This window comes from Cryptomeria japonica, chromosome 5 (assembly GCF_030272615.1).
Source record: "Cryptomeria japonica chromosome 5, Sugi_1.0, whole genome shotgun sequence".
NCBI lineage: Eukaryota > Viridiplantae > Streptophyta > Pinopsida > Cupressales > Cupressaceae > Cryptomeria > Cryptomeria japonica.
Window position 1 is genome coordinate 236,676,290 of NC_081409.1, and position 18,025 is coordinate 236,694,314.

At 35.0% G+C, this 18,025-nt stretch overlaps 1 protein-coding gene across 1 annotated transcript; it reads left to right on the forward strand.

Moving 5' to 3' along the window:
* The first annotated feature begins 16,050 nt into the window (after positions 1-16,050).
* LOC131063362 (LRR receptor-like serine/threonine-protein kinase FLS2) lies at positions 16,051-17,642 on the forward strand. The gene has a single exon (XM_057997148.2). It carries the CDS (start codon positions 16,177-16,179, stop codon positions 17,449-17,451), a length of 1,275 nt encoding a protein of 424 aa, XP_057853131.2. The 5' UTR covers positions 16,051-16,176; the 3' UTR covers positions 17,452-17,642.
* Positions 17,643-18,025: the final 383 nt, after the last annotated feature.

Below are 18,025 nucleotides of genomic sequence, written 5' to 3' on the forward strand. Positions count from 1 at the left end.
ATGGAACAACCATTCAGGACTCAATAGAGCGATGGTTGAGATGTCCAAATTTTGGTTTGAGTCAATTGTGCTCAGGATGTTGTTAACCTGAGAAGTGAGATTCTTAGGTAGTTCACAAGAAAAATACTCCAGATGAATGTATTCATTAATTAGGAGTCAATTGAGTTGTGTTTAGGTCTTGTAAGGTGTTTGAGGACCTTAAAGAGTCTTAGAATGCAATAGAATGCAACATTACATCCTGAAGCAAAAGTTGTCAAAAGTTGCTAAGCAACATTTTGCAATTTCTTGCAAAAGTTGCATTTTTTGGTTATGGGCGTTAGGTAGTTGGTTGAACCAACTAAAACAAGTGGATATAATTCAAATTTCACTTCATTGTACGGGTTGGAGGATTGGAAATGCAAGAGAAAGTTTTTGGTTTGTGAAGCAATCTTGTTTCCACCAGTTTTTGGATAGTTTTGTCTTGTTTTCATTGCTTGTATGGTCCAGTACGTACTAGATGGTATAAAATCATTGACATCTTTGTATGTTCATTGTATTTTTCTTTCAATAAGGTTGATTTGCAGGTTTGATTGTTCCAGGTTGTAGAGATTTCTCTCATTCTTTGCAACTAGGAGCAAAACCCTTGCAAGTAGGGTTTAAGAGCAAGAAATGGCTCTAGCCTAGGTATTCTTTGATGACACTTGTTGAAATAATTAAGAATGATAGGTTAGGTTTTGTACATAGTTTTGGAATAGGGTGTGTGATGTTTCATGTCCAGGAGGAGGAGAAACAATGAAGACCTAGGCTCACTGCTAGGAGTAGGTGAGTTAGGACAGTAAGCAAAGTGCGATTTGTGAGCACTTGGAGATTGATGCAAGCCCAAGTGGAATATGTATGGAAATACCTCAGAGTTTACTTGAAGGTTACCAAGGTGTTTAGAGCAATATTTTTGACTAGTGAAAGGTTCTAGACCAAGTTTGTCAATCCACCGATTAAGCCTAAAAGCCCACAAAATAGTGCAGCATTGGAAACCACACGTGTATGGATAACCCAAATGCACTTTTCCAGTATTGTCTATAAATTCGAAAAGGGTATCCGAATCCATGATTTATTCCTAGGCTTGTTTGGGACTTTTGAAAATTAAACCCCAAAACCTGCTTAAGGAGGGCTAATGCAATTAGGCCTATTTAGGCGCCGATAGAGACCTAGAAGGCTTGAGAAACCATGGTGATGGAGTTGGTGACTCTTAAACTTTAAAGTACAATGGAGACACCTTATTAATGCATTGGGAGTGGTTGGAGTGGTTGGAGCCCAGGAGAGGTGAGTGTGAGTAACTGAGGTGACAACCTCAAGTGGAGGAGTTGATTGTCTAGAAACTATTAGCTATACCTAGGAGGAAAGTCAAGAAGGTTCAGAACTTGGAGGTCTCATTGTCATAACCCTTACCAAGTGCCATAGGAAGGACTTGAGTAATAGTAGGGTTGACTAGGATAAGTCACTCAAGAAGGTGAAACAAACAAGACTCCAAAACTCTCTACATCAGAGAAACATAGTGGTGGTTTAGGAGTTCAATTTTGGCTAAATAAGACCTTATACCTAGTTAGGAGATTTTACTTTTGGCCAAGGATGCAAACTAATATCAGAAAATTTGTGGAGAGTTGTACTGTGTGTCAGAGAGCAAATGGGGTCTCAACCAATGCAGGGATATACCAACCTTTGCATATACCATGTAGACCATGGGAAAGTTTGAGTATGGAATTTATGATGGGATTACCCAAGACAAAGACAAGTCATGACAGTGTGTTTGTTGTGGTAGACAGGTTCAACAAGATGGCTCACTTTATTCCTTGTAAAACCACAAATAATGCTATCTATATCGCAGGATTGTTCTTTAGAGAGATTTTTAGAATCCATGGGTTGCCTTTGAGTATTTATCAGACAGGGGCAACAAGTTTGTAGGGAATTTTTGGAGAACCTTGTGGAAAAGGTTGGATACAAATTTGTCTTTTAGCTCAGCCTATCACCCTCAAACTGATGGCCAAACTCAAGTTGTGAATAGGTCATTAGGAAATATTCTTAAATGCTTGGCAAAGGAGCATGGAAGTAGTTGGGATGTGGGGATACCTTAGGCAGAGTATGTTGGGCATTTGGTGAAATTGATTATGCGTTTCATTGATTTTTTGTCATTGATGCTGACACTAGCTATTTGGATGCTTTACCAGCACCCTTCTGGTCCTAGTAGGTTGAGTGGTTTTTGGTTGATTTGGATCTGGCATGATCCGGTAGGCTCTAGTATAGTTTGGTCATGGAACTGTCTTGTTCAAGATACTCATGCTCATATTCAGTCAGTTGGTTTTGGTCTAGTGATTGGATGCTATCTTGTTTGCCTAGAAGCCTAGTTTTTGGTTTTGACGAGGGTTTCACCGGTAGAGGTTTTGATGAATTGCATAAGTGGTGCTAGTGTAGTTTCTGGTGGAGTTTTAGAATGCTGATGGTGATCATGTTTGAGACTTGGTGGATGGAGATCCATGTTGTAGCATGTGGATCTATACTAGGTCCCGGTTGGTCTAGGTTATGGACTAGGTTTAATGAAGCATGTGGATTGGACCTCTCAATGCATTTCTGGGATGTCTTATTTGTTGGATATTATTTTTTTGGTCTAAGGCCGACATGGGTTGTAATTATGTAATTAGTTTATTGTCTGGTGGTCGGCCTAATTGTTTATGGTCGAGGGTTTGTATATATAGATGTAAGATCTCATTGTAGATCATCATGGTTATGTTAGAGGTCATGGTCAAGGGATGTAATGTGCAAATAATGTAATATCATTCTGGCAGAGGATTTGGTTGATCATTGGAGATTGAATAGGGTTTAGGTAAGAGGATTAGTCATCTGGTATTGATCTTAACCGGAACTATACTCAGGCATAGGAGATGTTATCTTTTGCAGTTCACCACTTCTCTGAATTGTATTATGGATTCCTATGTAGTTAGTGAGACTCCTTTTGTGATGAGTAGCGTGCTCTAGGTTGTTGGTCTTCCTGCAAATGCACACCCCTCAATTGTAATTCACATACTTACTACAAAAGTATTATCTGAATGTGGATAGGCTTCCCACCATGGTTTTTCCCTTTACCAATTTTCCATGTACAAATCTTGGTGTCATGTGGATGGTATTTATTCTGTGATTATTGTTTATGCTTAATTGGTTTAACTATTATTTCGGTATTTGGTTTAAGCATTCTAGTATTAATGTTTTGGGTTCTGGTATTAAAGTTTTAATTGATAATGGTTCAGGTAATCTATGACAACTGATTCACCTCCCCCTCTCTCGGTTGTTTTCCATTTATTTGAATTGTCTAGCAATTGGTATCAGAGCTTGGTCCTCTCTACAGAAAGCTTAACCGCTTGAGGAAGATCCTATGGCGTCTAACAGTTCAAGTTCATCGAGTTCATCTTGAGCTATCTTTTGCAAAGATATTCCTAGGCTTGATGGAACAAATTACACAGTATGGAAGATTCAGATGGAGACTCATCTGATATGTCTTGGCAAGGAGATTTGGGAGATCACACAAAATGGTGTCACACCTCATAATCCGGCATCTAGCAATCATCCTCTAGAAAACCTGGATAAGGAGCTTGAGAATGATTGTAGAGCAAGAGAAGCCCTCTCATGTGCACTTTCTGATCAACAAATAATGGGATTAACCGACAAATCATCTAGAAAGGCTATATGGGATAAGTTGGAGACTCTTAATGAAGGTGATCCTACAGTGAAGATTGCTAAACTTGATGGTTACCGGGTAAGATATGAAAACCTGAAGATGGAAGAATATGAAAGGATTACTACATTCATGGAAAGGGTAAATGAGTTTGTTATGGGAATTTAATGGTGTGGTGGAGCTCTATCATTGATGTCAACATATTTCTTTGTATGTGAAAGTGATGTAGTGAAGTTCAACGAGTTGGTTTGTTTAACATGATGATGATCAGAATTTGAGGATTAAATTTTTTTAGATGATTGTCTATAGTTGATTCAGTTGAATTTGCAGTGGTCCGCATGAAGATTTGAGTGAGTTATGAGCATATATGTTGTGGCTAGTTTTCCATTGTTTAGTGATGACAAAGTGTCACTATTTTGATCTGCATTGCTCTGCATTGTTTTACCTTGATCTGTGGATTTGGAGATATGTTTGGGACATTGATGTGTATCTTAAATTCAGTTGGTTCATGGTTTGGAGCTCCGCAAGTGATTTTTCAGGTTGACAGTCATTGCAATTTGTGTTCCTAAGGCCCGATATAGAGATAATGATGATTCTAGTAATTCGAGATGGTGTGGATGTTTTTGTGGTAATTCATGATGCTTGTGGATGTTTATATCTTGTGTGCCTTTTGTGTTGGTGGTCTATATTGATTGTTGAGCTCGTAATTGATGATTTTATTCGATGTATTGGTGTTCTTCATGTTTTTGGCCAACTAGATGATTGTAGCATGTTGCGGATGTTTGATGCATAATTCTTGGAGGTGTTGCATGTTTGAGGTGGTAGATTTGGGTCCGTGCTATGTCTTACATGACATTGTTTGGTCTGCATGTGATATTGTAGCATGTGTGATTATATTTTTGTAATTAAGTGGTGAATCTTGAGCTAACCTTTATGATCTTCACAAGGTTGATTTCATGTATAAATAAACGTAATATCTTTGTAATTGAGTGTGTATGGATGAGAATCATGATAATGTATGTGCGTTGAATGTAAACATTTTTTGAAGGTAGAGAAGAAGTGTGAGAAGAAGAAAGTTGTTATGTGCTTAATCAAAACTATTACCAGACATTAAGGAGATTCTATTTTTTAGTTCGTGATCTTCCAGATGTGATCCGAATCTATTTGTAAGACAATGAGTCTTCCATGGGTTGTAGCCCTTGTTGTTTTTGAGCAGTGAGCTCTAGGCAGTGTGCCTGAATGCATGTGCATTCCCCATTGTAATATTTTTAGTACTTCTAATAGAGTATCATCATATTGTAGGTAGGTTCCCACTATGGTTTTTCCCTTGACTGGGTTTTCCACATCAAAAAACTTGGTGTTATGTGTGTTTTTGATGTGTTGTTGATTTATGCTTAATTATCAGATCTGAGAATAAGTTTATATTATTCAAGTTTTTGAGACTTGATTGATTCACCCGCACCTCTCAGTTGTTTGCCTGGAATCAAAGCTATTTCATCAATTGGTATCAAAGCAGGTTCCTATGAAGAAGCTTGACCACTTGAGGTGATCTGGGATGGCAACTTACAAGAATGATAGTCCAAGATTTGATGGTACTAACTACTCTCTTTGGAAGAATTGCATGGAGTGTCACTTGAGATGCATTGGTGAATCTTATTGGACAATTACTAAAGACAAGTATACCATTCTTCCAACTAGGATGTGAGTTTGTGATAGCTAAATAAGGCACATATTTAATATTATCGAACCAAGTTCTTTTCTTGAGTGATACACTTCCTCCCTTCCAAAGGTTTGATCATTTATTACATCCAACTTAGCACATCACAACAATAGCTGGCTATTATCAAAAACATATATATGCATCATATATTTTTACCTCAAAATATCTCATTGAATTGCACATTCATTAATCAAATTTCAAATCAAGATAAATATATTCAAAACATATTCATGTGATAAAGTATTTTAACTAAAAAAAGTAATAATAAATAAGCAATACCACAATGGAGTGTAACACACTAGAATTTTTATGAATGAAAAATTGGGGAAAAACATAATGTAATAGATTGATACCAACCACAAGCCTAAATATATCATAAATCCAATCATAATGACAATAAAATTATGTTAAATTAATTCAACAAAAAAAATAAACAAATCAAATGCTATGTTGAATCCACACAATGAGACTTTTATTGATCTTCTTCTCCTTTTCGCATATGGTGATAGTGGTTCTCGGAGTTACACAATACCTACAGAGTTTAAGCACAAGAATTAGAAGAATGTGGTTGTGATGATCAAGAATTAATGTTGATTTTATAGATCTTCTAGATTTGAATTGACAATTGAGATTGATTTGAGAATGAAGTCGATCAATGGTTGAAGATTCATGAGACAAAGTAGGAGATAATCACTCAACCCAACTGCATTTGATTGACCAGTTAATAGAATTTATTGATTAGTAACAAAAAGGTGATTTCAAAAAGAGTGGACTGACTGGTTAGTCAGAAAAAGGTGATTCTTGATTCACTAGTGGGAATTAAGAGTCAATGGAAGTTAAAGATTTCCACATGTGATGTGGGAAATTTGAAATGAAATTGCATTTAGAAGAAAATTTATTGAAACATGAAATTGAAATTGATTTGAGAGGGAAATGAAAATAATTTGGATTAGGAGGGAAATGGAATTAAATAAATTTAGAAAATTATTTAATTTGAGAGAATCTTATTAGATAATTAAATAATTGAAGAAAATATGTAATCATGAGAATATAGTAGAAATTGATTTAATTAAATAATAAAGATTATTTAATTAAAGTAAATAATCAAAATTAATTAAATAATAAATTTAATTAATTAATATTAGAAGGGAAATGATTAAAGATTAATTAATTATGAATTAGAGGGAAATCCAAATTATGAACTTGAATGGTTGAATAATGTTAATTCGAAGAATAAAGTTAGATTAATTAAGTAATGAAAATTAATTAATTAATAAAGAGGAATTATTAGTAAAATTGGTGTATGCATGCACAAGACAATTTTAGGTGTTTATAGTACCAACAATTCTTTCTAGAAAGGATGAATGAACCAATTGGAATTAGATCAACACCCCCACCCCCCTCCCCATGTTTTATTACTTTTGCATAAGGTGAACATTGTTTGCAAGTACCAAAGATCTTTATTATCTAAACAAGATTTCAAGTTTCTAGGATAATATCATATATTTATATGACAAAAATTGCAAATTTGTCCTACACACCTGAATTCTCAAAATCCACGTGTCTGCTTTTCTTGATCCCCTTACCACCCTTAACAACCCCTTGTTTCCTTTGCCATTTAAGGTGAACATACTTTGCAAGTACTAAAAACCCCTATGCTCTAGCCAAGATTTCAAGTTTTTAGGATAATATCACATATTTGTTGTTAAGATTTAGGTGCTATCAACCTTACAAATCCTTTAATTTATTATTTTATTAATGTCATTTATAATTTACCCAAAAGAGGTCAAACTATTTAACCAATGGTGGTGAAAGAGCATGTGAAGGAAAACTTACTTCTATCATTTGTCTTCTAGGAAAATGACAAAATAACGAGGTGATCCCTCTTGAAATATTATATTTTGAGGTGTTTGGACACTTATCAAAAGTTGTAAGAGAATATATGATGACTATGACAATCATTATTTCTATGACAACATCTATGGCAATATTTATGACAAAATCTTTACATGGGTGCACATGCATGATAGATTACTTGTGATTGTTGGCAATTGACACTCATTAGATTCACTTTGTTGTCATTTATGGCAACAAGATCAGATAGAAGGCAACAAGACTTGATGGAAGTCACAAACCGACACTAGAAGGCATATACCAGCATTGGAAGCATTCAAGGCTACACTGACACCGACACCGACACCGGCATCAGTACTTCAGGAAGCCGACATCAAGGAAGATTTATTTTGTAAATCATTTTGTAATTATTGTTGAGGCTGACATTGAATATCTTTTGCAACTGCATTGTAAGTTGACATAAGGCATATCATATGTAATAGGTATATAAGTTAGTCTGCTAGGTCAATTTAAATGATTTAGAGATGGTATAGAGATAGACATATAGCTGAACTATTCTGGTAGGTCTCTATAGAAGACATCGCATACAACTTACGGAGGAAAATAGGTGATATATATCAAACCAAGAGTTTTTCTAACAAGCTATATCTAAAAAGATGTTTGTATTCTTTGAAAATAAGGGATGGTGATTCTATTGCTAAACATTTGAATTCTCTAAAATTTTATTTTAAGTTAGCTTGCATCAATAGATGTTAGTATTGAATATGAAGATAAATGTATTATTCTACTTTGCTTTGTGCTTGATTCTTGGTAAAATCTAATTGTTGCCATAAGAAGTGGTGGTGCAGAGCTTAAGATGGGAAATGTGATTCCCATACTTCTTTTAGATGAGATGAGGAGGAAGACCATGAATTTTGGCTCCCAAGATGCCTTGCATGTTCAAAGGAAGTCCTAAAGAAAAAGAGCCTAAAGGGGATAAAAACAAGAATAAGTCAAAAGGACATTTTAAGACCCCTGGAAAGAGAAAAGTTAAGTGTTGGAACTATGGTAAAAGAGGGCACACGAAGGAGTGTAGAAACAAGAAAAAGAGTACTGAAGCTTCCATAAATAAGTCCTCAGATGATGCTGACTATGATGCTTTGTTTGTTTCATATAACTCTATTAGTAATGATGTTTGGCTTGTTGATACAGTGTGCTTCTTACCATATGAATCCTCACAAGGAGTGGTTTTATGAGTATAAAGGATATATGATGGAGGATAATTTTTTCTTGTTGATAACTCCTCAATGAAGATTGTTGGCAAAGGAAAGGTTGGTAAGGGGAAGCTTGACAATTGCTAAAGGATCTTAGACAAGGAATTTATTTAAGATACATGCTTCTACTCTTTGTAATTCAACTTTTGTAATTGTGACGAAAAACACATATGTTGTGGCACCATATATTGGGTCACATTGGTGAAAAAGGTCATAAGACCACTCTACATAAGAAACTAGTTGAGGGGATTTCTGATTATTCTATTAGTAAGAGTGATTTCGATGAGCATTGTGTGTTTGGTAAACAAAATAGATCTTCATTTCCTAGAGGAGTTAATAAAGCTAAGAGACTTTTAGAGATTATTCATTTGGATGTATGTGGTCTAGTGGATGTTGACTCTTTGAATAGATCCTAGTATTACTTGGATTTATTTTATGCATTCAAAATCTAAAGTTTTCACTAAATTTAATAAATTTAAGGCATTGGTTAAAAAAAATGAGATTATAAGAAAAACATATTGAGACCGAATATTGCTCTAAGGAATTTGATGGGTTTTGAAAATGCATAGGAATTGTTAGGAAAAAGACTACACATTACACTCCCCAAAAAAATGGGGTAGAAGAAACAATGAATTGTACATTAATGGAAAGAGCTAAGAGCATGTTAAGTAGTGCTAAGCTAGATAAATGTTTTTGGGTAAAATTTGTTGGTACTATTTGTATTTGGTTAATAGATCTCCTTGTAAAGATCTTATTGATAAAGCACCTTATGCAATGTGGTTAGGTAAAAAGCCTTTAGTTTCACATTTAAGGGTCCTTGGTTGTGAGGCTTTTGTGCATGTGCCTCAGAGAAGTAATCTAATTGGATCCAAAAGAACATACATGCATCTTTTTAGGATATGGTGAGATTGTAAAAGGTTATAAGCTTTGGGATCCTATTACCTATAAAATGATCTTTTCTAGAGATGTGATTTTTAGGGAATTTAGAGATGACTCAAGTGAAGAACAACCAAAGGAAAAGTAAAAAATAGTGCATTTTGAAACTAGAAGCAAGAAGATGCACATATGGAAGAATAGAGAAATGAACAAGAAGATGAAGAAGAAGAGAGTTCAAGTGAAAGTTCTAAGGATTCAGTTATGACAAAAGAAGTTGAAAATAATGAAGGACGTGAGGAAGAACCTCTTACTCCACCCTTGAGAGGTCCACAAGATAGTGGAATCCAATTGATAGGTATAGTCCGCTATATTTTTTTTGTAAGTTTTCTTTATTAAGTATTGACGATGTACCTAGATTTCATAAGGAAGAACTCTCTTTCGAGGAAAGCAAGTCTTGGATGCGGGTCATGCAGGAAGAGATGATAGCTTTGGGTAGTTGTAACACCTGGGATCTTGTTAGTTTGTCTAAAGGAAGAAATCCCATTGGATGCAAGTGGGTTTTGGTATTATGGATGACTTCGTCATGTGTTGCATTTGTTTTGTCATTGATGTCAACACTTATCTTTCTGGAGGTCTACATTGTTGATTTGGCACTCTGGTTATATTGATTTATTATTGAACTGGCACATTATGGTCCCAACATGGTTAGTGGCTTATGCACAGTCATTGGTATATGTTCACCGGCAGGATATATGGTTCATTGACAGTGATGATGACTTATTATCATCTGGAGATCATTTGGTTATGTCGAAGACATGGATTGGATGTTTGGATTTAGTGTTTTTCTTATTGGTCTAATCGAGTTCACATATTTGCCTTAACCGACAAATAGGTCTAGTGTTATGGATCGGTACAAGATATCATGTTCTAGATCAGCATGACAGGTTTTGGAAATGGTTTATTGATTGGATAATGTGTAAATGTATTAAGCCGACATATTGTATCGCATCAAGACTTATTTTGTAATTGATTTAAATGTAATATCTCTAAGGAGCCGACCTCATGTTAAGGTCTTAGGTTTTGTATAAATGATTGTAAGATCTTATTGAAGATCATATTATGAGTGTGTGTGAATATTGAAGAGCGAAAATAAGTAGATCCTTGTGCAAATTACGCAGACATTATCTGAAGGTTGAAGGAAAGGTTATGAAGGTGTGTGGCACTCATGGTTAGAGCTTAAACCAATACTGAATCTAGCATTGTAGATGCTATATTGAAGCAGTACATTGTTATTGGATTGAACCATCCAATTGTAGTCAGTGTGACTCCTATTTTGTGATTGAGCAGTGAACTCTAGGCGGTTGGCCTTTCTACATGTGCAAACCCCATTATTGTATACACTTACTATCTACAGTAGTATCATTTGATTGTGGGTAAGGTTTCCCACTATGATTTTTCCCCTTAGAGGGTTTCCACATCAAAATCTCGATGTCATGTGTTGTGGATGTTGTTTCTCTTTCTGTCTCATGCATTAAGTTATACTGGTACTGCTATAACTGTTAATTTGTTTCACCGACATTAAGTTTGTTTTACCAACACTAAGTTTTAAGTTGGAATAATTTATTTTGGGTTATAATTTATTGACAACTGGTTCACAACTGATTCACCCCCCCCCCCCCCTCTCAGTTGTCCTTCTCGGTTCCTAACAGTGGGTTATTAAGAAGAAATTTGGAGTAGATGCCTAGTTATAGAGGTATGAGGCTAGATTGGTGGCCAAGGGATACTCCTAGAGAGAGGGATTTGACTTTGGTGAAATATTTTCTCTTGTCTAAGCTAACTTATATTAGATTTCTATTATATATTGTTGTTGCTTGTGATTTTGAGATAGAGAAAATGGATGTTAAAACTACTTTCTTGCATGGGGATCTTGAAGAAGATATTTATATGCAACAACCTAAAAATTTTGTTTAGTAAGGAATTTATAAAACTTGGTTTGTAGGTTAAAATGGTCATTATATGGTTTGAATTAATCACCCAGGATGTGGTACTCGAAGTTTGATGCATTTTCTCTAAAATTGGGTTATGTTAGAAGTGAAGAGGATCACTATGTCTATATTAAGGTTATTGATGATTAGTTACTGATTATTGACTCGTATGTTGATGACATGTTGTTTATTGGTAACAATAAGGCAATGATTAAAGAGCTCAAAACTCAACTTTCTGGCACATTTGATATGAAGGATTTGGAGGCTGCTAGATATATTCTTGGGATGGAAACCAACAATGATAAGTCAGAGTAAGTATACTAACACCATTTTGCAAAGATTTAAAATGCAAGAAAGTAAGCTAGTAAGTATTCCATTTCTGGTTGGTACTAAGTTGAGTTTAGACATGTGTCCTAATTTTGATGATGATATTGAAGAAATATCTAATGTTCCTTATGATAGTCTCATTGGTAGTTTAGTGTATGCAATGGTTTATTCTAGACCAGATATAACCCAAACAATGGAAGTTATAAGAAGGTTTATGTCAAACCCAGGTAAAGAGCATTGGACTTATGCTAAAGGGGTATTGAGATACTTGTGAGGCACTTCTGATTACTGTTTGGTTTATCATGGTACTAATGAAGTGGATAAGTCATTGGAAATACAAGGTTTTGTTGATGCAAATTGGGCAAGTGACTTGGAAAGTCAAAGTTCCACTAGTGGCTATGTGTTTACTTTGTTTAGAGGTGCAGTGAGTTGGATGAGTAAAAGACAACCTATAGTTGCGTTGATCACCACTGCAGTAGAGTACATATGGTTGCTACACATGCCTCCAAGGAGGCGGTTTGGTTATAGAGACTTGGTAATTGTATTGGTTTTAATTGTGGGATAGTAAGGATTGGATGTGGTAGACAAAGCTCCATATGTTTGGCCAAAAATCATATGCGTCATGCTTGTACTAAACATGTTGATGTTCAATATCACTTTGAATAAGAGATAGTTGAGAGTGCATAGGTCTTGATTGGAGAAGTTGACACTTTGGATAATGTTGTGGATTCTCTTATGAAGCTAATAACTATAGATAATTTCTCTTGGTGCAAAAAGGCCATGGGCCTTGAACATTATACTTGATTTGTATTATGTATCTCTATGGGGTAATTCATAGTGTATGATGTCAAGTGGAAGAATGTTAGGATTTAGGTGCCATCAACCTTGTAAATCCTTTAATTTAGTATTTTCCTGATGTCATTTATAATTTACCCATAAGAAGTTAAATCATTTAACCAACGATGGTGAAAGAGACCATGTAAAGGCAAAGTTACTTTATCATTTGTCTTCTGGGAAAAGGACACAATAGCTAGGTGAACCCTCTTGGAATATTATTTTTTGAGGTGCTTGGACACTTGTCAAGAGTTGTAAGAGAATATATGATAGTTATGACAATCATTATTGCTATGACAACATTTATGATAAAATCCTTCCACAAGTACACATGCATGAGAGATGCCTTATGACAAATATAAGAGCATCTGTAAGAGGATATTTTGGGAGGTGGGTGTGAGTTTTTCCAGTTGGTTTTTCTGCCTGTTGTTTGGTTATACCATAGTGGTATTCATCCTCACAAACTCTTATAAATTGGTGCCTTGAGCTAGTGTTCTTCATTCAGTCTTGTTCAATTTGCAAGGTAACAAAGTGTTGTTGGGCATTATAGAGATCTACAAAGAAGTGTATTACAATTGTATTATTCATGGGATTAGTAAAATACTTGCCTCTTTTTGTGGTGGAGTTTCCCCCCAAAAGGGTTTCTCCATGCAAATCTAGTGTTTCATGTGCAATGGTTGTCTTGTTCTTGTTTTGATTCTATAATCATTCTTTAATGGTTAATCTTTAGTTTCAAATTTGCAATAACTTTAAATTTAAGTTCATATTGCAAGCTTTCTTCGCCTTATTTTACAACATATATATGAAAAAATGCAATTATGTCCTACACACCTCAATTCTCAAAAACCATGTGCCTTAATTTCTTGATCTATGATCCAATCTTAGTTTTTAATCATCAAATCTCTCTATCACATGTCATAAAAAAGTTCAAATTTCAAGATATGCAACTTTAATATTCAAATTTTAATTTCAACACATTTATCTATATTGTAATTAAATATTAATTAGTAACTCTTAAAATATATTTAAACTATCCTTTAAATATTTATGTAGAGGGTATGCTAATTTTCTCTACAAATATATTGCATCCCTAATACAAATGTTAATTTTTTTTTCTTTCAACAATCAATTGAAAACTTTCATTCTTATAATCGCTTTTTTTTATAAACTAAAAATAGCGTATGGGCTCTTATAATTGCTTTACATATATAGATCAAACTCTTTAATGTAAATGTAGTTGCCTAAATGCAAAGAAATATCAATTGTCTTATTTAGGGGTGATAAGAAAATCGATGATAAAATTGAAAATCAATTTAAAATAAATCAGTTGTCCTATTTAGGAAGTTGAGATGACCAAATCTTGAGAATCTAAGTGTCTACGACGGAACACATTAGTAATATTTTCTTGCAAATATGCAATAATGTCTTGTAGACTTGTGAAGTTGTCCAAAGTAGAATTGTTCTTTAGCACCCACAAAGAATGTTTTGTGGTGGTATTTAAAGTAAGGAAACAAGTGATGATGTGCATCTTGGAGCTTACTATTTAGGATTGAAGTTCTAGAAGTTTTTGTAGCTTAATCTAGCCTTGACATTAAATTAATGATTAAACAGAGATACTAGAGCAACAATGAATGTTGATATCTAGATGGAAATGAATATTATCAAGTTGATTTTTAATTGATGGTTTTGCTAATTCAAGTTGATGTGTCACTATATTAAAGAGTGTTCTTAAAAATGGGGTTAATTAATATAGAGAAATTGAGTGTTCACTAGTGTGATATAGAATGGTGATATGTTTAATTTACTTACAAAAGAAGAAGATGATTTATGTTTTAGGAATGCTATTCAATGATCTAATGATGTGTTACAATCTAGTATGTATAAATGACCTAGAATGATATAATTAAGCACATTATCCTAGATGCTTGGAATTAGAAAAAATGTCACCCACAATGATGAATAATAGTCAAATCCTAAAAATGTTGGCCTTAAAAAATAGGCTTTTAAAAAATTATTGAAAAAATTGGGATGAGATTGTACCAACAATCTTATCTAGAAAGGATGAATGAACAAAAAGGAATTAGATCAACACCCCCAACCCCCCTCCCCTTGTTTCTTACTTTGTCATAAGGTGAATTTTCTTTGCAAGTACCAAAGACCTTTATGATCTAGACAATATTTCAAGTTTTTAGGATAATATCACATATTTATATGACACAAATTGCAAATATGTCCTACACACCTAGATTCTCAAAAACCATGCATTTGCATACCTTGATGTCCCCACCACCTCCACTTGCCCCCTTGTTTCCTTACTTTGTCAAACTGTGAACATTATTTGCAAGTACCAAAGACCCTTATGCTCTAGCCAAGATTTCAAGTTGTTTTTGGATAATATCACATACTTATATGAAAAAATTACAATTATGTCCTACAAACTAAGATTCTCAAAAACCATGTGTCTTAATTTCTTGATCCATAATGCAGTCCTAATTTTTAATCATCAAATCTCTTTATCATTTCATAAAAAAGTTCAGATTTCAAGATATATAACTTTAATCTTCAAATTTTAATTTCAACACATATTTATTTATATTATAATTAAACATTAATCAATAATTCTTAATATATATTTAAACTATCTTTTAAATACTTGTGTAGAAGGTATGTTAATTTTCTTTACAAATATATCTCAGCCCTAATACAAATGTTAAATTTTCTCCTTTCAACTATCAATTGATAACTTTCATTCTTATAATAGCTAATATATATTTATACTTTTTCAACACACATTTATTTATATTATAATTAAACATTAATCAATAATTCTTAATATATATTTAAACTACCTTTTAAATATTTAGATGATATGTTAATTTTCTCTACAAATATATGACGTATGTAATAAAGATGTTAATTTTCTCCTTTCAACTATCAATTGATAACTTTCATTCTTATAATAGCTTATATATTTATACTCTTCAGTTGCCTAGACACAAACAAAATGTTTTGTTTAGGGTTGACAAGAAAATCTATAATAAAATAGAAAATCAATTTTAAATAAATCAAAACAATTATATTTTTTAAAAGCGAGACAGCCAGGTTCGAATCTCATGAGTACCAAACAACAAATTCAAAACAGCTCTTAATACGAAGGATGAAAACGAAAGGGGATATGGTGCCAACCGAGACAGACGTTGACACCATGTCAGATACGTACAGACATACGGTAGACAAATACGTTAAAGGACAAATTTTACCACAGAATCTGATTCCGGTAAAAGAATATTGACAGTAACAGAGAATTACGTCATATAGAGCACGGGTGAGAATTTTTTTACCAGGAAAATTTAAACTTCGTGTGGGTCCCGGAGTAACTCCTGCCAGCTCATCTTTATTGAAAACATATAATTTGACGGCAGGGACGGCCGTCAGCGTGGGGCCCAGCTATGTGGCGGCTTACGCGGGAAGTAAAAGTAGAAGGTGGCAGAGAGTCGCGTAACAAGATGGGGGTATTATATAGCCGGAGGCTGATCAGGCATTATATGTAATTTGCATTCGTACACTAAAATTTTGCAGCTTTGAAGGATTTATAGTAGTTTTCTTTTGGATTTAGCTGAAAAAAATATGTTTTCAACGGGTTTTTTCAGTACCCATTTGAAAGTGCTGCTGAATATTGTGATCTTTTGCTGTTTCTGCAACTGGGCAAGGGCTATAACGCTACAATCAGATGTTCAGGCTCTGATTGAGCTTAAAAATGCTGTGGAGGCTGACTCAATTGGGCAAACAACATGTTTGGGGTCATGGAATTTTTCTGTGGATCCCTGTGATTCGAGGTCTACAAACCAGTTTGTGTGTGGAATTAGGTGTGATGTGAAAACTGGGGGTAAGAGCAGAGTCACAAGTTTTGCATTGGATGGAGTGGGATACAGGGGCTACTTAAGCCCTTACATTGGGAATCTGACTGAGCTCACAGAGCTGGTCTTGGCAGGGAATGGCTTCCATGGAAGCATTCCACAGAGCATCACAGGGCTTGCCAGGCTTTACAGGCTTGATTTATCAGGCAACATGTTCTCTGGGCCTCTACCTGATTCCCTGGGAAGGCTTGTGAATTTGCAGATTTTGTCCCTGGGAAGGAATAGGTTTAGTGGGCCTGTGCCTGGTTCATTGAACAATCTGAAAACATTGCAGAGGCTGGATTTGTCGTACAATGCATTGAGTGGCACGATTCCTCCTTTGGGTGGACTGGGACAGCTGTATAATTTGGATTTGAGTTATAATGGGTTTGTTGGTGTCATCCCATCACAGCTGCCTGTGTCTCTGTCACAGATGACTCTGAGGTCAAATTTTTTGACAGGGACCTTGCCTGCAAGTTTGAGTGGCCTCAGAGGTTTGGGTGTTTTGGATCTGAGTGGTAATAGGTTAAGCGGTTCCATTGATGGGTTACTGTTTTCACACCCAGAACTGCAGCAACTCAATCTGTCAAACAACAGCTTTACTGCAATTAGTGTACCCAATATGTCTGGGGTGGAGAGCTTACTGGTAGCTGTGGATATTGGATTCAATAGAATTAGTGGGCTTTTGCCTTCCAACTTCTCAACTCTGCAGTCCCTGTCTGCTCTGTCACTGAGGTACAATGGGTTTCAGGGCCCAATACCTGCAGAGTACGCTGTTAAGGCTGCTGATGGTGTGAAGCCTCTGGTTAGGTTGTTTTTGGATGGCAATTATCTTAATGGTGGGGTTCCTGCACAATTTCTCAAAATTCCTGCTGAGAAAATCAGTGGGAGCTTTGCTGATAATTGTCTTAGAAGCTGCCCATCTAGTGTTATCCTATGCCAGGGGAGCCAAAAGCCTGCTACTGTCTGCAGGAGAGCATACAGGAGGAGAGCTCAAGTCCCATGAGCTTGTTTCAGACTGAAGATTATTGTAAAAATCTAAGCCCAGGCTCTTTTCAATGTTGCCTCTTAATAGGGTTACTGACAGAACCTGCTATTTACCAAGGCCCGAATTTGTAGTCTTGGGAATTGAAATTCATGTCATCTATTAAAATATATACAGTTAGAATTATTGTACAGTTCTAATAAGAATTTAAACTATGTGTTCTGCTTCTCATTCAATAACAGTGATTTTTGCAGAGAAATGTTGCAAATTACAGCCACGTCTCTTCATAGAAAGCTTGGAGAATGTGATTCTCATGTTGGGATTTAGGGTTTTTAAGAGATACATTTGAAAGATTGGCTTTTATTGTTTCCCTGCCCAACCTACAAATACAGGCATTTGATTCCAGATGAACATTGTCATTTAATCTGAACAAAGCACTGTTAGAAAAGATCATAATCTGTATTGAGGGTATAATGTACTGCACAAGTGGTTACAATCTGTTATATGCATTCGTATTCAGAGATCACAACAATTGTTTTGATATCAAAGCATATAACAAAATAGGTTAAAGGCAGTTTAAGAACAAGAGGCCACA